Source organism: Hylobates moloch, unplaced genomic scaffold (genome assembly GCF_009828535.3).
Source record: "Hylobates moloch isolate HMO894 unplaced genomic scaffold, HMol_V3 SCAFFOLD_8, whole genome shotgun sequence".
NCBI lineage: Eukaryota > Metazoa > Chordata > Mammalia > Primates > Hylobatidae > Hylobates > Hylobates moloch.
Window position 1 is genome coordinate 62199710 of NW_026652283.1, and position 27179 is coordinate 62226888.

Consider the following 27179-nt stretch of genomic DNA (forward strand, 5'->3'; position numbering starts at 1 on the left):
TCCATCCCATCAAGCCCTTCAGAGGGGCTATGTAGACTACAACAGAAGAGGGGAGTGTTTACCCATGGATCTGATGCCCTCTTGGCCAAGGGCTATCCCATGGAGTATATTGCAATTCCATGATACTCGGATGTGGGCACGAGGTTTGTTCTTGCAGACTGATTTTTTTTTTTTTTAAGATGGAGTCTTTCTCTGTCCCCCAGGCTGGAGTGCGGTGGCACAATCTTGGCTCACTGCAACCTCCGCCTCCTGGGTTCAAACAATTCTCCTGTCTCAGCCTCCCGAGTAGCTGGGATTACAGGTGCACACTACCACACCCATCTAACTTTTTTTTTTTTTTTTTTTTTTCAGTACAGACAGGGTTTCACCATGTTGGCCAGGCTGGTCTTGAACTCCTGACCTCAAGTATCCACCCATCTTGATCTCCCAAAGTGCTGGGATTACAGGCATGAGCCACAGTGCCTGGCCTGTTCCTGTAGACTTTCTATGCAGAAAGTCAGAGAAGCTGGGCCACGGTGGCTGAGGCGAGGTCCCCGCAGGTGATACCTGCAAGAGGCAGGTTGCCTCAGCAATGACTGCAAAAAGGTGGGCAGGATGTGAGTGGAGGGTGGAGGGGAGAAACCTGAGGTGTTCAGCACAAGTGCTGCAGATTCCCTTTCCTCACCTAGAATAGGATGGGGATGATAATCCCTCATGGGAGTCATCATGCAAATTAGCAGTCACACAGGGAAGCACCCAGTGCAGTGTGGAGCAGTGGCCACCCAGTGAATAAAATATAACTAGAAAGGCTTCTTTTACTTGAGTTCCACTATTCCTTTTTTTTTTTTTTTTTGAAGATGGAGTCTTGCACTATCACCAGGCTGGAGTGCAGTGGCGTGGTCTCGGCTCACTGCAACCTCCACCTCCTGGGTTCAAGCGATTCTCCTGCCTCAGCCTCCCAAGTAGCTGGGATTACAGGCACGTACCACCATGCCCAGCTAATTTTTGCATTTTTAGTGGAGATGGGGTTTCACCATGCTGGCCAGGCTGGTCTTGAACTCCTGACCTCGTGATCCACCCACCTCAGCCTCCCAAAGTGCTAGGATTACAGGCATGAGCCACCCGCACCTGGCCAGAGTTCCACTATTGTTTTAAAGCATCATTCAATAATCAATATGTCAACATGTGCATAACATTTTAATAACATGCATTGATTCTAGAGACAGTACAAGTTAGAGCAGTACTCAGGACAATAGTCTATTAGCTAGTCTTCACTTTCCTAAGATGTTTCTGACAACCTGTAGATAATTAGGCATAGCTTGTTTTACTTCATTCCTTTTATTTATGTAATATGGACTGAACTTTTCAGTGATAGAAAATATCTATGAAAATTATTACAATGCCTATGTCTATAGGCAAACGAGTTAATAAATTCAGTTTCCAGGTTGAGGTCTCTAAAATGCAAGTCTATAAAGAAGTGAGGGCAGAGAACACAGAACATTTCCAGAATTTTGTAATAGATATGAACCTTTAAACCACAGAAGGACTGAGTTTAAACATTTTTAAAAACCTAGAAAAAAAACAGCTGGGCACAGTGGCTCACGCCTGTAATCCCAGCACTTTCGGAGGCTGAGGCAGGTGGATCATGAGGTCAGGAGTTCGAGACCAGCCTGGCCAGTATGGTAAAACTCTGTCTCTACTAAAAATACAAAAATTAGCCAGGTGTGGTGGCAGGAACCTGTAGTCCCAGCTACTCAGGAGGCTGAGGCAGAATAATCGCTTGAACCCAGGAGGCAAAGGTTGCAATGAGCTGAGATCATGCCACTGTACTCCAGCCTCGGTGACAGAGCAAGACTCTGTCTCAAAAAAAAAAAAAAAAAAAAAAAAACCTAAAAAATAAAAGCCCCAAAAATGCTAACTATCTAACACAGTACAGTCCTTAATATTTTCACAATCTCTTTTTGGTTTTCCTCCACATTCACAATGAAATGTTAGTGATTTTAAAACATTCCAGAGAAATTTTAGTGTTGACACATCTTTATGGAGGGCCATTTCATTTATAGTTACTTATGTAATCATCCAAACAACTCAGCTCAGAATACTGGGGCTCAGAGAGGTGGAGTCATTTACTCAAAGTCACACAGCTGGGACCTGGCAGAGCTGAACTAGGAGCTATGACTTCCGGCTTAGGTCCAGGCCCCTTTATGAGATTGCTTCCCTGCCTTTGGGTCTTGCATCCTCTATTCTGGGCTTCCATCCTCATGCCAGATGGCTCTATTCCTGGAGGCTGACCATTGCCAGATGCTCCTGGCTGACATGACCTAGAAGAAGCCAGCAGGCTCATAATTTAACCATCGCCCCTGCCAACTGGGAACTGGCCTTGCAGTCATCCTGGAAGCCATTCCCTGACATTTTGTTTTCTTGCAGTTCGTGTTTATTCCAGCTAATGCACATAAGGAGTGGTTCCTCCAAGGAACAATCTGAAGGGCTCCTTGCTCAGAGCCGTAAGGGCCATGGTGGGATCCGGCAGGGAACTTGGCACCAGCCAGGCACTTTTGCTGCCTCTTCTTTGCCAGTGAGGGTGGAAGAATTGATAAGAGGATTGAGTGCACAGCCCAGGAGCTGAGAGTTTACAGGGCAACCCACTGGGACCTGAGCTCAGCCCCAGGAGTGGGTCACCCCACAAAGTGCTGAGCAGCATCTTTGAGACTCTTCTAAAGCCTCCAGGAGCAATCTGGGTCCAGTCGGGAGATAGAAATCACACAGTGGGTTAAGCTGGGGAAGTTTACTTTAAAGAATTACTGTGATGAAAGAGCAACTATAGATAGAAGTGAACTCCATAGGCACCTAGGGCTGAGTGAGGGTGCCGGACAAGCTTGGAAGGGGAAGGTGAGGTTCAGCACATCAGCTAGCAGAGAAGGTGGCTAGTGTGTGCAGGCCTCAGCTGGTCTGCAGCTGCAATAGGCCGCCTCCCAGTGCAGGTGAGGAGGGCAACCTGCAACGTGTGGCATGGGCATGGTGAGAGTCAGGGCAGGCATAGGCAGGAGGCCTCCAGAGCACTGGGGTCCCTGTGCAGGGACTCTGGGTTCCTTGTTGGGAGGGCTGTGGAAAGGTTATGGCCAGGCTGTGGCTGTCAGGTCATAGAATAACTTCGCTCTGGGTCCTTGGCTGGGGCAGGACTCCACCAAATGTCCTCATAGTCGTACCGCCTATGGACGCAGGACAGGAAAACTGCAGACCTTCTTCCTCCCACGATGTCCCTCCAGCGCCCTCTACTGAGATAGTTCAACATCGAGCTCACTTCAAAGCTCCTGTTCTTCAGACAGCATACATGGAAGGGTGCATTCAGCTCTGAGAGGCAATACGTTTATAACTGACACACCTCCTCAGCACAGGATAGAAGAGTTCACAGCTGCCGTAGCCTTGGAAGACATAGGTTCAAGTCCCAGCCACACCACTTAGCTGTGTGACCTTGGGCACGTTACTTAACCTCTCTGAACCTCGGTTTCCTCATTTGCAAAAGGGGATATTAATGCTCACTTTCAGGACCATTATTTGAAAGTAGTGAGTAGCAAGCACCCAGCACAGTACTGGCTCATAAGAGACACTTAATAAGTAGTAGTGATAGTTCAACTTTATCAGGCGCTGCCTGCAGTCCTAAAGCCTTTCTCTATTTCTCTGAAACTTTGAAGGCACCAGATCACATTTAAAAATTACATAACAATTACTTGAAATGGGTAAAGAGCTATAAATGCCGACAAACCATCTTGCTTCACACACACACACACACACACACACACACACACACACACAAGCTGTTTTTTAGAGTTGCAAAGCCAGTACATACTTTAGCTATCCACAAGGAAGTCATCCGTGAAAATGCCTAACTTTTTTGGGTTTCACTTTCTTCCTTCCCTCTGTAGCAAAAGGGGCATTTCTTTCTTAATTTTCTCCCCACTGACTGGTAGGTATGTATACCCCTACTTTTCTTAGTATATGTCTTTTCTCAGTAAGTTGCTAAATTAAATAACCAGCATAAAATACATCATTTTGTATGTGTAAAGGGGCCAGATGCAGGGGAGGGGTGGCTTGCCTGAATTTAATATTTTTTTAAAAACCTAAAAAAAAAGCCCTAAAAATTTTAACGATCTGTCACAATATAGCCCTTAATATTTTCATAATCTCTTTTTGGTTTTCTTCCACATTCAAAATGAAATGTTAGTGATTTTGAAACATTCCAGAGAAATTTTAGTATTGACACATTTATTAAGGGACTCTCACATGTCAACTGTGGGTGGCATAGCTGAAGTGCAGGGACAGGGGTGGGGCAGTCCTCCAGACTTTTTGTACAGATGGCATGCAGTATTTCTCTTGCCTCACATTGCCTGAAACCAATTCCTTTTTTCTTTTTTTTTTTTTTTTTTTGAGACAGAGTCTCTCTGTCACCCAGGCTGGAGTCCAATGGCATGATCTCAGCTCACTGCAACCTTTGCCTCCCAGGTTCAAACGATCCTTCTGACTTAGCCTCTCTAGTTGCTGGATTACAGGCATGTACCTGTATGCCCGGCTAAGTTTTGTATTTTTAATAGAGACAGAGTTTCAGCATGTTGGTCAGGCTGGTCTCGAACTCCTGACCTCATGATCCACCCGCCTCAGCCTCCCAAAGTACTGGAATTACAGGCGTGAGCCACCACGCCCAGCAACTCTTATATTCTGAGAGTTGAGACAATGAAAGAAAAGAAATTTGAATTGTCCTGAGGCAGAATCTGCAGTGATCCAAGAAAAGGTACAGATGAAAGGAAACCAGCTCAATTCAAGGAACTTGCTTAATGCCCTGATTTTGAAAAATTGTCCTGGCAAAACTTTGCCACATCGAATGAGCCTCTGCACATTGCAGGAGGTTGGGGGGGCCAGGCAGCGGTGGGCTGCTCCTAACAGCCTGGGTGTGTGTTTTGGGCCTAAGAGAGAAGGCATGGCAATGGACAAGGCAGCAGCAGAGAGGGAAGTTACAGATGGTTCTGCCACCCTGTGTACAGGAAGGGGGTCACTCTCTCTTACCTCTCCCTGGCAGCACAGAAGAACAGGGAACCTCGGGCACCCTGTCCCTCTCCCCCATGGGCAGTACCAAGTCCCTGCCAGACGTGTGTGGTGCCCGCCCAGGGGAGAAGGGAAGCAGCTGGTACTGGCCTCAGGTCGATCTAAGGAAACTCCATTTGACCTAGTGAATCAGTCCCTGGCCTGGATACTCTCCTAGGCCAATGCAACCTTTAGAATGAAGAACAAAGGGGCTTCCTCACCCCTGCACAACCTCAGATAGGGAGGAGGAGAGGCAGGGAATGAAATAAAGTTTCCAGGACTCTCCAGGAGCCATTCAGATTGTCCAAGAAACTGGTTTCCACAGCAGCCTGGAATAAACCCATTTTCCTTCTCGGCTATGAGGACTTTGCCAGATTATGATTTCCTTAAGGGCATGGACCAATTGTGTCTTTTTTTTTTTTTTTTTTTTAACATAGACAAGCCTATTAGACAAACTTGTGTCTTAGACACCTTTTTTCTTGAGCACCTAGCACAGCCTTACTCTCAATAGGTGCTCCAGTGATGTGACTAAAAGGATGGATAAATAGCTCTGTGGATTTGAGGCTAGGGATAATGAAGGCCTGCCATGTCCCTGCAGGTACTCCCAATTGCCCCTGGAGTTTGGAATGCACATTGAGGATGTTTTCAGTTACTATACATTTTGGCTTATGAGTCTTTTTTTTAATTTTTTTTTTTTAAGACAGGGTCTCACTCTGTCACCCAGGCTGTAGTGCGGTGGCATGATCATGGCTCACTGCAGCCTTGCCCTCTTGGACTCAAGAGTCATCCTCCTGCCTCAGCTTCCTGAGTAGCTGAGACCAGAGGCTGCACCACCGCATCCACCTACCTTTTTAATTTTTTGTAAAGATAGGGTCTCGCTATGTTGCCCAGCCTGGTCCCAAACTCTTGGCCTCATTTAAGTCTGCCACCTCGGCCTCCCAAAGTGCTGGGTTTACAGGCATGAGCCACTGCGCCTGGCCAGCTTATGGGTTTTAACTACTTACATGGTGCACTCTAGACTGAGGGATATCCCAGGGATGGAGGACCCACCCACCTCCAGGGCATTAACACTTTTAGGGAGGCTAACAACTGCAGCCACACAGAGGCAGGGGTGGAGAGGAGAGAAGGGTAGCTGGGATCAGGGGCAGGCAGCTGCAGCAGCTACTGAGCTGGTTCACTGTGGGCAGCAAGGCTGTCTGGCCCAGCCTGCACCTGAGAGCTAGCTGAATGTTTTCTTCACCTCCTTCCAAGGAGAAATTTTTTCCAGTACTATAATTTGTTGAAGCTGAACCCCAGCAACTCAAACAAGGTACTCTGATTCTGGAGATGTGAAAATGTAAAATAATGTGTGGCTTTGATGAAAGGTGGTACAACCAGAGGACTAAGACTTCTGTGGTGATCCTCTCTGCCTGAAATCTAAATTTAGGAGAGCTGAGCAAACAAATGATCAAAGGCAGAACATGTCTTCCTGACCCTCTCAGCTGTGTAGGCGCCCTGGCCTCAGGGGATGCACTGACTTTCCTCCCACTGTCCTGAACACCTGAGAATCCTGAGTGGGGAACAAGTTGCTCAAAGGGCAGAGAAGTGACTCAGAGGTTCAGCAAGAGAAAAGCCCAGTGTATTAAGCATGTCTTTTTATTCTGATGCTTTGCTGTCTGGGCCTTGCAAACATGAGAGGAACTGCCCCTCCCAGGGGTAGCCAGTTCCTACACTTAGCAAAGGACTCGCCTGGGAGCACAGCTTTCATATGCAAACCAACCAATCCAGAGCCCACACCCTGTGACCACCTCCATCTGGCTCAAACTCAAGGCCACTGTCCCCCTTACCTAATCACCCAGGGCCTGGTACCAGACAATTAGAGATATTATCCTGTGACCCCAGAGCCTGCTGAAATTATTCAAACTCCCCAATCCTAAACCTGCTTACCCTGCCTCCCCTTTCTTTCCTTCCCATGGAAAGAATAAAGGCGCTTTCCCACATTTTCCCCTGGCGCCCTCTTCTGGAGCAACCCTGGTGCTTCCCCAGGTGTCCTCCTGGGCTTAGTGTGCCCCCTTCCTCTTGGGATCTGTGAGTACAACAACTCGTAAAGATAATTTTTTTTTAGAGGAGTTTTATGTTCACAGCAAAATTGAGAGAAAAGTACAAAGAGTTCCCAGATACTACCGGCCCCAACACATGCACAGCCTCCCCAATTATCATCATCTCCCGCCACAGCAGTTGTTACAACTGATGAACCTGCATCAGCAGGCACATCACCCAAGGTCCACAGCTTAAATTAGGGTTCATTTTTGGTGTTGCGCCTTCTATGGGTTTGGATAAATGCACAGTGACATGTGTCCACCATTATAGTATCATACACAGTATTCATTGCCCTAAAAATCGTCTGTGCCTCACCTAGTCATCCCTTCCTCACCCAACAACTGCTGATCTTTTTACCATCTCCATAATTTTGCTTTAACTTGCTTTTCAGTGACAATTGCCTCACGGGATGTTGGCCTTGCCATACCTGAATAATCATCAAACCTGCATTTTATTTGTTTTTATGTGTATGTGATAGGTTTTTTGGGAGGTTGGAGGGGAGGACGGGGTCTCACTTTATGCCAGGGCTGGAGTGCAGCGGTGCAATCACTGTTCACCACAGCCTTGACCTCTCGGGCTCAAGGGATCCTCCCGCCTCAGCCTCCCAAGTAGCTGGGACTGCAGGTACACATCACCACACAGGGCTAACTTTTTGTATTTTTTGTAGAGATGGGGTTTTGCCATGTTGCCCAGGTTTGTCTTGAACTCCTAGGCTCCAGCAATCTGTCTACCTTGGCTTCCCAAAGTGCTGGGATTACAGGTGTGAGCCACCGTGCCTGGCCAAACTGCATTATAAAACAGCCAAGCCTATTCCTTGTGACTATTGCCTCATCCTTGTATTCAAGAACTGCTGTAAGATCATAATCCTAAGCAAGAGTAGAGACACGTAGCATACCGTGATCACTTACTGTCTAACCAGTGCTGCCCACCCGCTTCCCTTCTGTATGGCTTACCGCCCCCACCCCAAACTCCTATAGGAACTCTGCACACACTCCCTCTCCATTATGCAAAACTGGTCTCAGAAAGGAATCAGGCAGAATATTTCTGCTGAAAGTATAAAGCTTAATATGTTACTTCTTACAAGAATATTTGCATATAACAAGGGAAAAAACCTTAAGTCATGCAGTAAATTTTTATCTTTTTTTTTTTTTTTTAAGAGGAGTCTCCCTATGTTGCCCAAGCTGGTGTTGAACACCTGGGCTCAAGTGCTGCTCCTGTCTTGGCCTCCCAAAATGCTGGGATTACAGACATGAGCCACAATTAAATTCTTTTTTTTTTTTTTCTTGAGACAGAGTCTTGCTATGTTGCCCAGACTGGAGTATAGTTGCACAATCCCAACTCCCTGCAACCTCTGCCTCCTGGGATCAAGTGATCCTCAGCCTCCTGAGTATCTGGAACTATAGGCATGTGCCACCACACCCGGCTAATTCTTGTATTTTTAGTAGAGATGGAATTTCGCCACGTTGGCCAGGCTAGTCTTGAACTCCTGGCCTCAAGTGATCCGCCTGCCTCGGCCTCCCAAAGCGCTGGGATTTCAGGCATGAGCCACTGTGCCTGGTCTCTTTTTTTTTTTTTTTTTTTTTTTTTTTGTGAGACTGGGCCTTGCTCTTTTACCCAAGCTGGAGTGCAGTGGCAGGATCATAGCTCACTGCAGCCTTGAACTTCTGGGCTCAAGCAATCCTCCCACATCAGCCTCCCAAGTACGCAGGACTGCAGATGCTTACCACCATGCCCAGCTAATTTTTCGTGAATTTTTAATTGTTGAAATTCAGACATCTAAGAAGATGCTGAGGACTGTCTCCATATTCCTGAAATTACAACTCTCCTATTCACAAATCAGCCCTTCTAGTGGAATTAAAATATTTGATTTTGAATACCCTACTCTAAGGTAGGCACATTGCCCTGCAATTTATTATTTATGAGGTTTTTAATTATGGAATTGTTCAAATATTCACAAAAGTAGAGAGACTACAATGCACTCCAACGTAGCCATCACTCAGGCCCAACTGTTATCAGCACAGTCCAATCATGTTTTATCTTCCCTTCTCTGACCCCCACCCCATCCCCAGTCCTTATCTAAAACCAAATCTCAAACACCGTATCTTTAGGAGCCTATTTATTTAGTTAGTTAGTTTTGAAACAGAGTTTCTTTCTTGTTGCCCAAGCTGGAGTGCAATAGTGCAGTCTCAGCTCACTGCAATCTCCCCCTCCTGGGTTCAAGCAATTCTCCTGCCTGTCTCCCAAGAAGCTGGGATTATAGGCACCTGCCACCACACCCAGCTAATTTTTTTGTATTTTTAGCAAAGACAGGGTTTCACCATGTTGGCCAGGCTGGTCTCGAACTCCTGACCTCAGGTGATCCGTCTGCCTTGGCCTCTCAAAGTGCTGGGATTATAGGCATGAGCTACCATGCCTGGCAGCAGGCTATTTAAATGTCATCCTCAACATAGTCAATCCTTGGGCCATTTTTTCTTACAGTAAAATTTTGTCTCTTTCTTTTAATGCAGTTTCTACATGGAATTTGGACACTTTGGCCTTCCAGGAACTGAAGTCCGAGCTAACTGAAGTTCCTGCTTCCCGAATTTTGAAGGAGAGCCCATCTGGCTATCTCAGGAGTGGAGAGGGAGACAACGGTATGAAGTTAGGTTTCTTCCCTTTTGTGCCCACATGGTCTTTATTCATGTCTAGTGCTGTGTTCAGAGAATCAGTATAGGGTAATTGCCCACCCAAGGGGGAAACTAACTTCCCTGGGAGCAGAGGGAGGGGAGGAGAGGAGGAACAGAACTCTCTCTCTCTCTGTTCCCTTGTCAGAGCAGGTCTGTAGGAGTCAGCCTTTCCCTAACAAAGCCCTCTATCCTATCACCCACACTTGGGAGGCTGGGCTGGGCTGCACGGGGCAAGATGAGAGATGTGTTGATTTCATCCATTTGATTGTCATGTAGAATTAGGTATACTTGAGAAGTTACATTTTTCAGTAGTGCCTTCATATCTTTATTTTAGGGACAGGTGTACACCAAGCACCATCTCAGCCACAATCTGTTACTAACGGTATGTTTTCTGAACTTTGGCCACTTAGGAAAAGTACAGTTTGGCTCTCTCCAAGGTGTTCCCTGAAAGTCCAACTTTATGACTGATACTGTGACTTCCAGAAACTTTGACTATCCATGTTACTGACAATGATTACTAGCACTGAAGGGCATGCATGCAAGTAGGGGTTATGAAATATTTAAAACACGGTTCTCTAAGATATGAGCAGCAAAGTGTTTCTACCTTCTATGAGGGAACCAAAGGTGCCATTAAAAGTAGAGAAATCTGGACCAGGCTTGGTGGCTCAAGCCTGTAATCCCAGCACTTTGGGAGGCTGAGGCGGGCGGATCACTTGAGGTCAGGAGTTCAAGACCAGCCTGGCCAACATGGTGAAACACTGTCTCTACTAAAAATACAAAAATTAGCCAGGCGTGGTGGCAGTCACCTGTAATCCCAGCTACTTGGGAGGCTGAGGCAGGAAAATTGCTTGAACCCAGGAGGCAGAGGTTTCAGTGAGCCGAGATCACGCCACTGCCCTCCAGCCTGGGCGACAGAGTGAGACTCTGTTTCAAAAAAAAAAAAAAAAAAAATACAGACATCCGTTGTGATTCTGATAACTCTAAATTTTCAACCATCTCTTCACTACATTTAAAAAATTATTTTCTTAACCAAATTAGCCAGGTGTGATAGCAGGCACCTGTAGTCCCAGCAACTCAGGAGGCTGAGATGGGAGGGGTGCTTGAGCCTGAGAGGTCAAGGCTGCAGTGCACTGTGATTGCCCCACTGCACTCCAGCCTAGGTAACAGTGTAAGACCCTGTCTCAAAAAACAATTATTTTCATGTTTATTATATTAAAATGATGTATGAAATACGTGACTCATCAGATAGGGCTTGAAAAACTTTGTTGTATGGAGATTATTCTTATGAGTTGATTTTTCTCTCTCCTATCTTATAGTAATGAAATAAACCAGGCATGGAAGTCACAATAAGTAATACAATGAACACCCATGAGTCCCTGCCCAGCTTAAGTAGAATATTACAAATGCAGTTGAAGCCCTCTGTGCAACTTTCATCCTTACAACTGATACTGAGTGAATTGTACTTTAAATATTTTATAGCTGCCACTCCCAGGCATGCCCCTCAGTGATAGCAATAATTGTCAATAACATGAAACACAGATTGATCACATAGCATTTACCATATATTTACTCTATACCAAGCACTTAACATATATAATTACATTTAAAATTTACAACAGCCGGCCGGGCGCGGTGGCTCACGCTTGTAATCCCAGCACTTTGGGGGGCCGAGGAGGGCGGATCGCGAGGTCAGGAGATCGAGACCACGGTGAAACCTCGTCTCTACTAAAAATACAAAAAATTAGCCGGGCATGGTGGCGGGCGCCTGTAGTCCCAGCTACTGGGAGAGGCTGAGGCGGGAGAATGGCGTGAACCCGGGAGGCGGAGCTTGCAGTGAGCCGAGATCGCGCCACTGCACTCCAGCCTGGGTGACAGAGCGAGACTCCATCTCAAAAAAAAAAAAAATAAAATAAAAATAAAGCTAGGCTCTGCCACCCAAAACACTATTAGTATCCCCTTTTACAAATGCGATAACTGAGGCATAGAGAGCTAAGTAACTTACTGAAAATCACACAGCCAGTGGGTGGCAGAGCCTAGCTTTATTTTTATTTTATTTTTATTTTTTTTGAGGTGGAGTCTCGCTCTGTCACCCAGGTTGGACTGCAGTGACGCGATCCCGGCTCACTGCAAGCTCCGCCTCCCAGGTTCACGCGATTCTCCTGCCTCAGCCTCCCCAGTAGCTGGGACTACAGGCGCCTGCCACCACTCCCGGCTAATTTTTATTTTTTTATTTTTAGTAGAGATGGGGTTTCACCATGTTAGCTAGGATGGTCTCGATCTCCTGACCTCGTGATCCGCCCGCCTCGGCCTCCCGAAGTGCTGGGATTACAGGCTTGAGCCACTGCGCCCAGCCCCAGAGCCTACCTTTAAACACAGACGAATTGTCTCCAGGGCTCTCACATCTACTGGCTCTGCCAAGCTTCCGCATGATCATTGTCTGTGTTTGGAAAGATTATGGATTAAGTGGTGCTTCATTTTCTTTTCTGAATTTACCAGGATGTGGAGAACTAGTTTGGGTAGGAGAGCCTCTCACGCTGAGAACAGCAGAAACAATTACTGGCAAGTATGGTGTGTGGATGAGAGACCCCAAGCCCACCTACCCCTACACCCAGGAGACCACGTGGAGAATCGACACAGTTGGCACAGACGTCCGCCAGGTTTTTGAGTATGACCTCATCAGCCAGTTTATGCAGGGCTACCCTTCTAAGGTTCACATACTGCCTAGGCCACTGGAAAGCACGGGTGCTGTGGTGTACTCGGGGAGCCTCTATTTCCAGGGCGCTGAGTCTAGAACTGTCGTAAGATACGAGCTGAATACCGAGACAGTGAAGGCTGAGAAGGAAATCCCTGGAGCTGGCTACCATGGACAGTTCCCATATTCTTGGGGTGGCTACACAGACATTGACTTGGCTGTGGATGAAGCAGGCCTCTGGGTCATTTACAGCACCGATGAGGCCAAAGGTGCCATTGTCCTCTCCAAACTGAACCCAGAGAATCTGGAACTCGAACAAACCTGGGAGACAAACATCCGTAAGCAGTCAGTCGCCAATGCCTTCATCATCTGTGGCACCTTGTACACCGTCAGCAGCTACTCCTCAGCAGATGCTACCATCAACTTTGCTTATGACACAGGCACAGGTATCAGCAAGACCCTGACCATCCCATTCAAGAACCGCTACAAGTACAGCAGCATGATTGACTACAATCCCCTGGAGAAGAAGCTCTTTGCCTGGGACAACTTGAACATGGTCACTTATGACATCAAGCTCTCCAAGATGTGAAAAGCCTCCAGGCTGTACAGGCAATGGCAGAAGGAGATGCTCAGGGCTCTTGTGGGGAGCAGGCTGAAGGGAGAGCCAGCCAGCCAGGGCCCAGGCAGCTTTGACTGCTTTCCAAGTTTTCGTTAATCCAGAAGGATGAACATGGTCACCATCTGACTATGCAGGAATTGTAGTCTGAGGGTGTAGACAATTTCATATAATAAATATCCTTTATCTCCTGTCAGCATGTATGAGATGTTTAATGACATAGTTCAAGTTTTCTTGTGATTTGGGGCAAAAGCGATAAGGCGTAATAGTTTCTTCCTGAAAACCATTGCTCTTGCATGTTACATGGTTACCACAAGCCACAATAAAAAGCATAACATCTAAAGGAAGCAGAATAGCTCCTCTGGCCAGCATCGAATATAAGTAAGATGCATTTACTACAATTGGCTTCTAATGCTTCAGATAGAATACAGTTGGGTCTCACATAACCCTTTGCATTGTGAAATAAAATTTTCTTACCTAACGTTCTCTTCCTTGAACTTTGTGGGAATCTTTGCTTAAGAGAAGGGTATAGATTCCAACCATCAGGTAATTCCTTCAGGTTGGGAGATGTGATTGCAGGATGTTAAAGGTGGTGTGTGTGTGTAACTGAGAGGCTTATGCCTGGTTTTGAGGTGTTGCCCAGGATGACACCAAGCAAATAGCAGCATCCACACCTTCCCATCTCCATTTGCTAGTGCTCTTGGCACTACGAGAGCAATCTTTCCATCTCTCCCCTGAACCCACCCTCTATTCACCCTAACTCCACTTCAGTTTGTTTTTGATTTTTTTTTTTTTTTTTTTTTGAGATGGAGTCTCACTCTGTCGCCCAGGCTGGAGTGCAGTGGCGTGATCTCGGCTCACTGCAAGTTCCGCCTCCCAGGTTCACACCATTCTCCTGCCTCAGCCTCCCAAGTAGCTGGGACTACAGGTGCCCGCCACCACCCCTAGCTAATTTTTTTTTTTTTAATTTTTCAGTAGAGATGGGGTTTCACCATGTTAGCCAGGATGGTCTCCATCTCCTGACCTCGTGATCCACCCGCCTCAGCCTCCCAAAGTGCTGGGATTACAGGCATGAACCACTGCGCCCGGCCTCTCCACTTCAGTTTTTATCTGTCATCAGGGGTATGAATTTTATAAGCCACAACCTCAGGTGGAGAAACCTTATAGCATTGTTTTGTTCTTCCAACTCTTAAAACTGCAGTAAAATTAACAAAATTTACCATCCCAGGATTTATAAGGGCACAGTTTAGTAGTGTTAAACACATTCATATTATTGGTCAACCATCACGACCATCCATCTCCAGGGGAAAAGAAAAGTCAGGCCTGGTGCGGTGACTTTACGGTTATTAATACATCCATTAATAACTCCATTATCCTCCCAGCCCTTATAGCAATATTATTTTCTAAATTTTTTTGTAGAGACAGGATTGTACTATGTTGCCCAGCTTGTCTCAAACTCCTGGCCTCAAGTAGTCCTCCCACCTCGGCCTCCAAAGTGCTGGGATTACAGGCATGAGCTACCACACCTGGCTGCATTATTTTTTAATAACAAACTTAATTTCCCTCTTCAGTTGCCATCGTACCTAATGGTAGAACACTTCATTTGCCAGTTCAGCTTGGATTCCATCACATCAGTGTGTTGTCAGCCAATTCAGGCTTCTCCTCTCCCCACATCTTTGAGGTGGCATCTATGCTTGAGACAAGTGAGGTTGAGGGCGCACTGGCACTCAGGGGGAAGAACCCAGGCAGAGGGTCTCACACATGATTTTAGCCATCAGGCAGATTCCAGCTTTGCTGTTGGCATCCACATCTCTGTACCCAGTTCCAAATTTGGTGTCCTCTGAGTTCCAATGGCCAGACCCATGAGGCAGCTTTTTTTTTTTTTTTTTTTTTTTTTGAGGAGTCTCACTCTGTCACCCAGGCTGGAGTGCAGTGGCATGATCTCTGCACTCCAGCCTCTGCCTCCCGGATTCAAGCGATTCTCCTGCCTCAGCCTCTTGAGTAGCTGGGATTACAGGCACCTACCACCACACCCGGCTAATTTTTGTATTTTTAGTAGAGACAGGGGTTTCACCATGTTGGTCAGGCTGGTCTCAAACTCCTGACCTCATGATCCACCTTCCTCAGCCTCCCAAAGTGCTGGGATTACAGGTGTGAGCCACCATGCCTGGCCAAGGCAGCTTTCTTCCAGCCTGTTGTGTGTACCACCAAGGATATGGGGACACAGTGGGAGCTGTCCTGCAGGGTAGGAACACAGGTTCCCTTTTACTCTCCTGCTGTGCCCCTGCTGGGTCAGGGCCACTTCTCCTAAAGGTCTGCCACCCCACAGGCTTCACCTGGAAATGAGCACAAGTCTCCTCTACTTTCTCTTGCCCCAACCTACCTAGTACATGAAGTCCTATCAGGAAACCTCCAGAATCTAAGTTTTCTCTTTTTTTTTTTTTTTTCTGAGAGTCTCGTTCTGTCACCCAGGCTGGAGTGCAGTGGCTCGGCTCACTGCAACCTCTGCCTCCTGGGTTCAAACGATTCTCCTGCCTCAGCCTCCTGAGTAGCTGGGATTACAGGCACCCACCACCAGGCCTGGCTAATTTTTAAGCTCTCTTTCTCCCTCTGAAGTTCCCTTATTCTTCTAGACTTTATTCAGACTGTAGAGATGGAATACTCTTCACCTATCTTCTCAGGTTGTTGTTCATGGGACCAGAGCTCAGCCTTTTGATTTCCAAGAGAATCAGCTCTTAAAAGTCAAAGCCTTGGCTTTAAGACAATTCTTCCTATCCTGAGTTCTAAAGACGATAGGTTTGGAAAGCAAAGCCAAAAATCTGACTTTTTTTTTTTTTTTGAGACAGAGTCTCACTCTGTCACCCAGGCTGGAGTGCAGTGGTGCTATCTCAGCTCACTGCAACCTCCGCCTCCCGGGTTCAATTGATTCTCCTGCCTCAGCCTCTCATGTAGCTGGGATTACAGGAATGTGCCACCATGCCTAATTTTCATATTTTTGGTAGAGACAGGGGTTTCACCATGTTGGCCAGGCTGGTCTCGAACTCCTGACCTCAAGTAATCTGCTGGCCTCAGCAGCCCAAAGTGCTGGGATTACAGGCGTGAGCCACCGCACCAAGCCTGACTTTTCTTTTCCCCTGGGAGTTTATTCTCATTAAGATTACACATGCTATGAGTGAGGAGGGAGAGGATGAGATCTCAAAATGCCTCTCCACTGGTGTATTAGTATACTTGAACTCCCATAACAAATACCACCAACAGGGTGGCTTTGTGAACCCCAAATAGCTGAGACGAGTCTCAGTTAATATAGAAAGTTTATTTTGCCAAGGTTGAGGGCACCGTGACAGAGCCTCAGGAGGTCCTAATGACATGTGCCCAAGGTGGTTGGGGCACAGCTTGGTTTTATACATTTTAGGGAGACATGAGACACCAATCAATACATGTAAGATGTACGTTGGTTCTGTCCAAAAGGTGGGACAACTCAAGTAGGGAGGGGGCTTCCAGGTCACGGGTAGGTGAGACAATCAGATATGCATTTATCTCGGTGAGCAGAGGGGTGACTTTGAACAGAATGGGAAGCAGGTTTACCCTAAGTAGTTTTCAGCTTGACTTTTCACTTTAGCTTAGTGATTTTGGGACCCCAAGATTTATTTTCCTTTCATAGCTTAAACAACAGAAATTAATTTTCTTACAATTCTGGAGGCTGGAAGTCCAAGATCAAGGTGTGAGCAGGGTTGGTTTCTTCTGAGGCCTCTCTCCTTGGCTTATAGATGGCTGGCTGTTCTCTACATCTTCACATTATCTTCCCTCCGTATGTGTCTGTGTCCCAATCTCCTCTTTTTCACCCTAATGACCTAAGCTTAGCTTAATCACCTCTATGAAGGCCCTATCGCCAAAGACAGTTACATTCTAAAGTATTAGGATTAGGGATAGGTGTGGTGGCTCATACTTGTAGCCCGAGCACTTTGGGGGGCCAAGGCAGGAGGATCACTTGAGGTCAGGGGTTCAAGACCAGCCTGGCAACATAGTGAAACCCCATCTCTACTAAAAATATAAAAATTAGCCAGGTGTGGTAGTGCACACCTGTAATCCCAGCCACTTGAGAGGCTGAGGCAGGAGAATCGCTTGAACCTGGGAGGCGAAGGCTGCAGTGAGCCGAGATCATGCCACCACACTCCAGCCTGGGGAACAGAGCAAGACTCTGTCTAAAAAAAAACTAAAAGTTAAAAATAAAGGGTCAGGATTAGGACTTTCAGATATGAATTTGGGGTGGGGACAACATTCAGCCCATAACATCTGAGTGTCAACCACTCTCCCCCACTGACAGCTGACTCTTAAAAACTGAAAAGCCCAGAAATCAGAATGCATGAGCTCATTCATCCTACTAAGCACCTCTACCTGCCAGCTGTTTGGATGAAAAGTGGAAGGTGGAAAGACACTGAGATGCTGAGATGAGCCAATCCTGCTTGTGCAGGCCTGCCCATGGCTCCTGTTCTTTCTCTCCATAACCTACTGCATCAGGCTTTGGGATGGAAGAAGAGAGTGGAGGAAGTAGAAACAAAGGGAAGAAAAACTTTTCCTTCATGAAGCTTTCAGAATGTTAGACTCCTCCTCCATCTTTGACTGTTCCTTCTTTCTTTCTTTTGCTGGTTCCTCTCTTTAACCCCGACCTCCTTTTATTTTTTATTTCTTTTTGAGATGAAGTCTCACTCTTGTTGCCCAGGCTGGAATGCAATGTCATGATCTCAGCTCACTGCAACCTCTGCCTCCCAGTTTCAACTGATTCTCCTGCCTCAGCATCCCGAGTAGCTGGGATTACAGGCGCCTGCCACCATGCCCAGCTAATTTTTGTATTTTTAGTAGAGACGGGGTTTCACCATGTTGGTCAGGCTAGTCTTGAACTCCTGACCTCAGGCAATCCACCCGCCTCAGCCTCCCAAAGTGCTGAGATTACAGGCTAGCTTCCTCTTAAGACTGAGGCACCCCAGGGCTCAGTTTAGGGTCTCTTCTTATCTACTTATTCCTTTGGGCATCTCATCTAATATCAGGGCTTTAAATTCCAACTGACATATGCTAATGAACCTCATGTTTATATCTCCAGCCTAGTCATTACTCCTGAACTCCAGATTCTTATATCACCTGCCCCCTTGGCATCTCCATTTAGATGTCTATTCGGCATGTCAAACTAGCATATGTTGAACATCTGACCTTCTCCTCTTTCTTCCTCAGACACACCATATCTGCTCTTTTTATTTTATTTTTTGAGACAAGGTCTCACTCTATCACCCAGGCTGGAGGGCAGTGGCAAATTATAGCTCACTGTAGGCTCAAACTCCTGGGCTCAAGCAAGAAGAAGCTTGAGCCTCCCAAGTAGGTGGGACTACAGGTTTGAGCTATGTGCCTGGCTTTTTTTTTTTTTTTTTGTAGAGACAGGGTCTCTCTATGTTGACAAGGCTGGTCTCAAACTCCTAGCCTCAAACAATCCTCCTGCCTCAGCCTCCACAAGCATGAACCATTGCACCCAGGTAAATCTGCTCTTCTTGTGGCTGAGGAAACCATCCCGCTAGTTGCTCAGGCCAAAAATCTTGGAGTTATCCTTTACCCGCTTCTCTCTCTCATACCCCATATCCAATCCATCAGCAGCTTCTGTAGGTTTCATCTTCAAACACGTAGATCCAGAATCTTCCCATATTTCTCATCACCCCAACTGTAATTGGTCTAAATGACCATCTTGTTGTTCCTGTATTACTACAATAGCAGACGACCTGCTTCTGTTCCCTCTACCCATGCAGCCTACTCTCAACACTGTAGCCAGAATAATCCCATTAAAACACAAGCCGGATCATGCCTCTTTTTCTGAAAACCTCTATGGCTTCCCATCTCATTCAAAGTCAAAGTCAGAGTTCTTACAAAACCCCACATCATCTGCCTCCTTCCTCCACCACTGTGCCTTCATCCTACAAATGTCCCTAATCCACTCTACTCAAGCTTCCTTGCTCTCCTTGAATGCACCAGGCACACTTCTACCTTTGAACCTTTTCACTAGTTCTTCCCTCTGTCCCAAATGTCCACACACCTAACTTCATCACTGGCTTCAAGTCTTTGCTCAAATGCCACCTTTCTAAAGAGGTCCTACAGACCTGGAGTCAAAGGAGATCATTTTGGAGCTTTAAAATTTGACTGCCCAGCTGGATTTCAGACTTTCATGGGCCCTGTAACCCCTTTGTTTTGGCCAGTTTCTCTTATTTGGAACGGTTGTATTTACAAAATACCTGTACCCTTCTGTATCCAGGAAGTAACTAGCTTGCTTTTGATTTTACAGACTCATAGGTGGAAGGGACTTGCCTTGTCTCAGATGAGACTTTGGACTATGGACTTTTAGGTTAATGCTGAAATAAGACTTTGGGGGACTGCTAGGAAGGCATTATTAATTTTGAAATGTGAGGACATGAGATTTTGAGGGGCCAGGGACGGAACGATATGTTTTGGCTGTGTCTTCACCCAAATCTCAACTTGAATTATATTCCCATAATTCCCACATATTGTGGGAGGAACCTGGTGAGAAATAATTTGAATCATGGGGACGGCTTCCCCCATACTGTTCTCATGGTAGTGAATAAGTCTCACGAGATCTGATGGTTTAATGAGGGGTTTCTGCTTTTGCATCTTCCTCATTTTCTCTTGCTCACCATGTAAGAGGTGCCATTTACCCTCCGCCATGATTCTGAGGACTCCCCTCAGAATCATGTAGAACTGTAAGTCCAATTAAACCTCTTATTCTTCCCAGTCTCAGGTATGCCTTTATCAGTGGCATTAAAATGGGCTCATACACCTATCCAGACCACACTGTTTAACACTACAACCAACCTGCACTTCTAATCTCCCTTAACCTGTTTCACTGCTTTAACACATCTTTTCCATTATACTTATCACCTCCTGATGTATAATTCACTGTTTTTTCATTGTGTATTTGTTTTGTTTTTGACAGAGGGTCTCACTCTGTCACCCAGGCTGAAGTGCAATGACATAATCTCAGCTTATGGCAATATCCACCTCCCAGGCTCAAGTGATCCTTGCACCTCAGCCTCCCAAGTAGCTGGGACTACAGGAGCCCACCACCATGCCCAGCTAAATTTTTTTTTGTATGTTTTTGTAGATATGAGGTTGCTACATTGTCCAGGCTGGTCTCAAACTCCTGAGCTGAACTGATCTGCCCACCTTGGCCTCCCAAAGTGCCGGGACTAGAGGTGTGAGCCACTGCACCTGGCCTTACATTGTGTATGTTTTTTGTTAGTCTTTCCCCATTGGAATGTAAACTCCATGGGGTACGGATTGATTGTTTTGTAGTGACATATCCCTAGAACAGCGCCGTGCTTACATAGTAGGTACTCAATATTTGCTGAACAAATGAACAGAGAGAACATCCTAGAATGTGTTCAGAAACCAAATGGAAATAAAACACAAGAATTAGTCTTTCCCAGCCTGATCTCTCTTTGATTCTATTTCTAACTGGTGGTGTGTCCTTGGACATATTTAACCTCTGCCCCATCACTGTTTAATAGAATTTTTTTTTTTTTTTTTTTTTTGAGACAGAGTCTCACTCTGTTGCCTAGGCTGAAGCTCAGGGTGCAATCTCAGTTCACCACAACCTCCGCCTCCCAAGTTCAAGCAATTCTCCTGCCTCAGCCTCCCAAGTAGCTAGGATTACAGGTGTACACAACCACATCCAGCTAATTTTTATATTTTTAGTAGAGACAGGGTTTCTCCATGTTGGCCAGGCTGGTCTCGAACTCCTGACCTCAGGTGATCCACCCACCTCTGCCTCCCAGAGTGCTGGGATTACAGGGGTGAGCCACCACGCCTGGCCTTATAGAATTCTCTTTAATGGCAGTCACATTCTACAGCTGCAGCATCCCATAGGGTAGCCACTGGTTGCACAAAGCTACTAAGCACTTGAAATATGATGAGCATGACTGAAGAACTGAATTTATTTTATTTTAATGAATTTAAATTGAAATAGTCACAAGTGGCCAGTGGTTGTCCTATTGGACAGTGCAGGCCTGTTTCCTCACCAGACTGAGGTGAGGAAACATACATATTTTTTGTATGTATATGTATGCCAGAATTATCACATTTTTGAGGCCTTCAAACAATTCGGAAGAGCTCTGGAAGTCCTTAGAGTTGCACTGGGGCCTGTCAAGGAGCTTGGAGAGGACTCAAGCAATGGACTTCCCCACAGCAGAACCGCTCTACACTTGGCTGCTTTTCAGGGTAGAGTTTTCTGTTACAGAGTTTGAAAATCACTTCAAACCTCCCAGAAACAAACTTTAAAAACACTGTCAATAAACGTGAAACTCAACCACTCTAGCCCCAGCACACAGCATGGGAATGCAGCTCCAAAATATAGGGCCACACAACTGTAGTGTCTCAGGTTGCGTTTTGAAAATCCAGCTACCTCAGGGTTCCCAGGACCTGAGATCTTTAAATTCTAGACTTTAAAAGGCCTAGACTTTTCACTGATTCAGATTTAGTAATAAACAACAAGGCCTGATAATTGTTTATTAACTTAAATACAACTGACTACAGCAAAAGTTCTACAGCATAACATAAAGATCAAAATATATGCATATCATATCAGAGACTTGGATTAAAAAACCAAAAATGACTAAGTATATTAGCAAGGGTAAACCATGCTCTATGATGGTTCTAGGTGAAGAAAAATAGGAAAGAACAAAGATCTTCAAGAGTCTTCTAAGACAAACCTCAAGAATGCCACTGAAACTGTTTTCTGGAGTTCTGTGTAAGAATTCACTTCAAAGTAAGTTTTACATCTTAGGAGAGCATGGGATCCTCAGCTGGAGAAGGAGGTGGGGCAGGAGGTACTGTGAGGTGGGTCCTGCGAGGGGGAGGGGCTTGTTCCAAATCCAAGTGGGAGAGCATCTCCTTAGCTTCATCACTTTTCTGGGTAATTATCTCTTTTCTAGGAAGAAAGGCACATTGAATGCCATTTGAATAAAGATAGGGTTTTAAATAAATAGAAAGGGAACAGACTGGGCATGGTGGTTCATGCCTGTAATCCCAGCACTTTGGGAGGCTGAGGTGGAAGTATCACTTGAGCCCAGGAGTTCAAGATCAGCCTGGACAACACAGGGAGACCCCTTCTCCATAAGAAAATAAAAATTAGCCAGGCATGGTAGCATGCACCTGTGGTCCCAGCTACTCAGGAGGCCGAGGTGGGAGGATCGCTTGAGCCTGGGAGATCGAGGCTACAGTGAGCTATGATTGCACCACTGCACTCTAGCCTGGGTGACAGAGTGAGACCCTGTCTCGAAACAACAAAAAAGAAGGAACAAAAGAAATACCCCAGATGCCAGCATCTAAAGAGAATAGTTAACATTTTAGAGGACATCCTTCCAAGCTCCTCCACCCACACTCACCTTGCAGAAATGAGATATACTTTAATTGTCAGTCAGCTCTCCTCAGAGTGAGCTCAAGCTGTCCCCGTTGGTGCCATGGAACCAATAGAGTTGGAGTCTGCACCCTCACTCCTCCACTCCCATCCTCCAAGGGTATTTTAGGATTAGAACAGGAGTTCTTCCCATCAATTAGCTTTCTCCATCCCCTACTGGCCAGCTCTCTGTACATTTCAGCCTGGGACAGGCTGTGTCTAAATGTTTCATTTGCATTCCAGCTATTCGTAGGGCCAGTCCAGCCTCAGGTTCACTTCACAGCTCCCTTTGGCCTAACTTGCCCCCATCCCCAGGCTGCGGGGTTCGCCTCCCCTTCTGCTGGGGTATACCAGGGTCTCCCCATCCTCCTCAGGGCTGGGCAAACCTTGACTTCAGGGGCATAGGACTAGCCTGTCAAGCTTTTACAGGTTCAGATTTAATTGTTGCCTGAACATTTACTATGTTCTAGGGACTAGAAATTACCTAGAAACTAACCACATGTAGAATCTCAGCCCCCACATTAAATCTTTCAGCTGAGCAAGCTGAGACAGAAGGTGATTTACCTGGATCATGTGACCAGTAGAAGGCAGAACTGGAATCCAAATTTAAATTTCAATCTGGCCACAAGTTCACTGCTCCCATCTCCCAATCAAAGCTGATCCCTAATGTTGCTGAGAGGATGTGGGATGATGGGAAGGGAATTGTTTGGTGGCTAAGACAGGCCGCAGAATTATGCCATCTCGTCCTTGGATGGACATTAGAGCGCAGGGACCACACTTCCTGCAGACAATGCCCACTCTCATGGTCTAAACCCGTGGTGTCAAATTGGCTGTGCACCATTATCAACAAAGATTTAACATTCCCATATATGGTAACTAAGAAATGGCACCTAATTGTTATCAATTTGCTAGAATCTTACATCCCAATAAACTTTAAGGTCAAAGGGCATTGTAAACAACATTAGATGGAAGTCTGTATTTTCTATTTCAAATCAATAATTTTGATTTTTTTGACCAACTTCTTATCAGATTTAGTAAGATTATTATTTTTAATCTCATAATGTACCCGACAAAGAGGTCAAGCTAGAGGTGTCAGCTTGGGCCAGGCACAGTGGCTCTCATCTGTAATCTCAGCACTTTGGGAGGCCGAGGCAGGTGGACCACTTGAGCCCAGGAGTTTGAGACCAGCCTGGGCAACATGGCAAAACCCTGTTTCTATTAAAAATACAAAAAAACTGGCCGGGCGCAGTCGCTCATGCCTGTAATCCCAGCACTTTGGGAGGCCAAGGCGGGTGGATCACAAGGTCAGGAGATTGAGACCATTCTGTGAATGGTGAAACCCCGTCTCTACTAAAAATACAAAAAAAAAAAAAAAATTAGCGTCATGGCGGGCGCCTGTGGTCCCAGCTACTCGGAAGGCTGAGGCGGGAGAATGCCGTGAACCCAGGAGGCAGAGCTTGCAGTGAGCCAAGATTGCGCCAGCCTGGGTGACAGAGAGAGACTCCGTCTCAAAAAAAAATAGTAATAATAATTAACCAGACGTGGTGGTGCATGGCTGTAGTCCCAGCTACTTGGGAGGCTGAGGTGGGAGGATTGCTTAAGCCCCAGGAGCTTGAGGCTGAGGCTACAGTGAGCTGGGATTGCACCACTGAACTCCAGCCCAGGTGACAGAGCGAGACCGTGTCTCAAAAAAACAAAACAAAACCAAACAAAGTGATCCCCACTCCCCACTCTCTATCAAGAGCCACAACCACCGACGCAGTGAACGTACACAAATGGGTGTCATCACCCCTTGAAGGGCTATTTTCCACAATGGATGACAAAGCAGTTTCCTTTTCTGTGAAATGTGTCTTGCAGCAGCATTAAATACATTTAAATAAACCAGTGCCAGCTACAGTTTCAGGCACTTGCTGGAGTTCAGTGTTATGCTCCATCCCAATCCCGCAAGCAATCCAAAGGAAAGATTTTGGGTACCTCATGATCATGGTGATTCGGCGCCTGGTTACCTCGGAGGTCAAGTCCTTGTAGGGGAGATTAATGCTGTTGTTTGCAGGGCTTTTCTGAGCCATGGCTTTGCACTCAGGGGATTTGAGTAATTTAAAGTTACTGCACCTGTGAATGTAAAACACAAGCGCTGGCACACATGCTTCAGGGGTCAGGAATGCTCCAGCTAGGTCCAGCATGGAGCAGTTTGCAGAGAACATTCACTGCCTTACTCTCAGTGGGTCCTCCCTACAGCCTGGCCTTCATCCCCCTTCCCCCCAGGTCAAGAGGCAGATATTTCCTTAAATACCTATTATGAGGAGTGGGTGGCTAAGAGTAAAGTACTTGTTGATTGTTTATATAGAACAAATGTGATTATTCCAATCATGCAATGGGCGGCTATCATTACCCCCAGATAACACTGAGGAAATGGAGGCACAGAGAGGTGAACTGAATCTCCCCAGGTTGCACAGCAGCCCTGTCTCATGCTGGTTCCCCTCTAACGGCGCCATTCCAGAGGAGCCCTTTCCTCACAGGGCTGTTTGACCTCACTGACACGTGCAATTCTTCCTGGAACACTTACCCCTTAAAGAACAGGAAAGGGACATAAATAAGGCTGCAGCTGGGAACCACGCTACTTGTCCAGATACGCACATGGCATAGAGACTGCAGGGTTGATTTTGATAACAGAGATAGCAGCCACCCACCCATTTACTGCCAGCCACCTTGGGATGTCCTTTTACTTTGTTGCCCCCCTCCCCGCCCTTTTTTTTTTTTTTTTTTTTGAAACAGGGTCTGGCTCTGTCACCAAGGCTGGAGTGTAGCAGAGCCATCTCGGTTCACTGCAGTCTCAGCCTCCCAAGTAGCTGAGACTACAGGTGCATGCCACCATGCCCAGCTAATTTTTGTATTTTTTGTAGAGATGGGGTTTCACCATGTTACTCAGGTCGGTCTCAAACTCCTGAGCTCAAGAAATCTGCCCTCCTTGGCCTTCCAAAGTGCTGGGATTACAGGCGTGAGCCACCATGCCTGGCCCTTTTACTTCATCTTATTTGATAACCACAGTAACCCCACATGGTAAGTATTATGATCCTCATTCAACAAATGGGGAAACTGAGCAGTAGAGAAATTAGGTAGCTTTTCAGGAGTCACAGAGCTAGAATTTGAAGCTAGGTCTGTTTGACTTCAAAGACTATATTATCTCCATTACAGAGCCAAGTCATCTCCCAAGAAACAGAAGATGAATTAGAATAATTCCCATTCCTAGACACCAGTCACACTCACATGGTGACTCTGCCATTCTAGAGCATGAATTGCAACAGCCGGAGCTCGCCAGCTCGATCTTTTGGCTGGAAAGGTTTGTTCTTATAAGGATGCCCAACTGACTTACCTTTAAGTCCCAAGTCAGCTTAGCATATAACTGCTTTTACGCATCAACTCATGGATTTGCTAGGAAATATCCTTATGACATATTCTGTACCCGCGTACCAGCTACTTCATCTCTTTGAAAAGAGAAAAGGTGAAAAAAGGACCACCAACGTCAACTTCCTCCCCTTTAGTCTTTTAACCTCCTGTAGTCAGTCTCTCTCAGGAACTTGGGTTAATAAGATTGATTTGCACCCTTAGAAAGCAGCAGCTGAAACAAATTACCCCTGGAGCCGTGTCCTTGAGAAATCTCCACAGATGTCGCAGGGAGAAGATGGGTCTTGGGGGCAGAGCAGGGAAAGAGCTTTCTGTCATGTGAGCAATGGGGAAGCACTATCTCAGATGCTAGTAAACACATTGTGACCTAGTCTCTTTATTGACTACTTTTTAAAAAGCTAATTCACATACAGCCCTCCTCCCAGTGCCATCAATAATCACTGATCCCACCTCTTCCTGATAATTCACAGCACTTCTGTTATGCTGGCAGGTGTTTCAGCTCTGAAATTAAAGGGGTTGATTGTGCAACTCCCACTTTTGATCTGAGTGATCTCGGGCAAGTAATTTAACCTCTAGAAGCCTTGGTTTTCTTACTTGTAAAAGAGGAGTAATAGTATCTTCTAGGGCAGTTGTGAGGGTTGAGAAAATGTTTGCAAAAAATCCTTAATTTTGCCTTTCTTGCATTTGTTTTAATTTTTAAAATGTATTATTACTATTGTAATTATTGAGACAGGGTCTCACTCTGTCACCCAGGCTGAAGTGCAGCGGTGCGATCATAGCTCACTGCTGCCTTGAACTCCTGGCCTCAGCCTGGTGGGAGGATCACTTGAGGCCAGGAGTTCAAGGCAGCAGTCTATTTCTTTACAATGATAATAAAACCACAACAGAGGCTGGGCGCGGTGGCTCACGCCTGTAATCCCAGCACTTTGGGAGGCTGAGGCAGGTGGATCACGAGGTCAGGAGATCGAGACCATCCTGGCTAACACGGCGAAACCCCGTCTCTACTAAAAATACAAAAAATTAGCCGTACGTGGTGGCGGGCGCCTGTAGTCCCAGCTACTCAGGAGGCTGAGGCAGGAGAATGGCGTGAACCCGGGAGGCGGAGCCAAGATCACACCACTGCACTCCAGCCTGGTTGACAGAGTGAGACTACGTCTCAAAAAAAAAAAAAAAACCACCATAGAAGAAATTTGCTACTTGAGAAGATAAGATGTAATGAAG

At 46.2% G+C, this 27179-nt stretch overlaps 2 protein-coding genes across 2 annotated transcripts in view; one reads left to right on the forward strand and one right to left on the reverse strand.

The window, feature by feature from the left end:
• Positions 1 to 13605, forward strand: part of MYOC (myocilin) — an 18235-nt gene extending 4630 nt beyond the window's left edge. The window contains exons 2-3 of the mRNA XM_032160988.2: positions 9642 to 9767; positions 12297 to 13605. Of these exons, the coding sequence (XP_032016879.1) occupies positions 9642 to 9767; positions 12297 to 13081 (911 nt within the window). The 3' untranslated portion in view covers positions 13082 to 13605. The remainder of the gene's footprint in view (positions 1 to 9641; positions 9768 to 12296) is intronic.
• Positions 13606 to 21650: 8045 nt separating this feature from the next.
• On the reverse strand, positions 21651 to 26276 carry MYOCOS (myocilin opposite strand). The gene is made up of 3 exons (XM_032160989.2): positions 26187 to 26276; positions 24528 to 24665; positions 21651 to 22085 (listed from the first exon to the last, which is right to left on the reverse strand). The coding sequence occupies exons 2-3, from the start codon at positions 24620 to 24622 to the stop codon at positions 21938 to 21940; spliced, it is 243 nt and encodes an 80-aa protein (XP_032016880.1). The 5' UTR covers positions 24623 to 24665; positions 26187 to 26276; the 3' UTR covers positions 21651 to 21937.
• Positions 26277 to 27179: the final 903 nt, after the last annotated feature.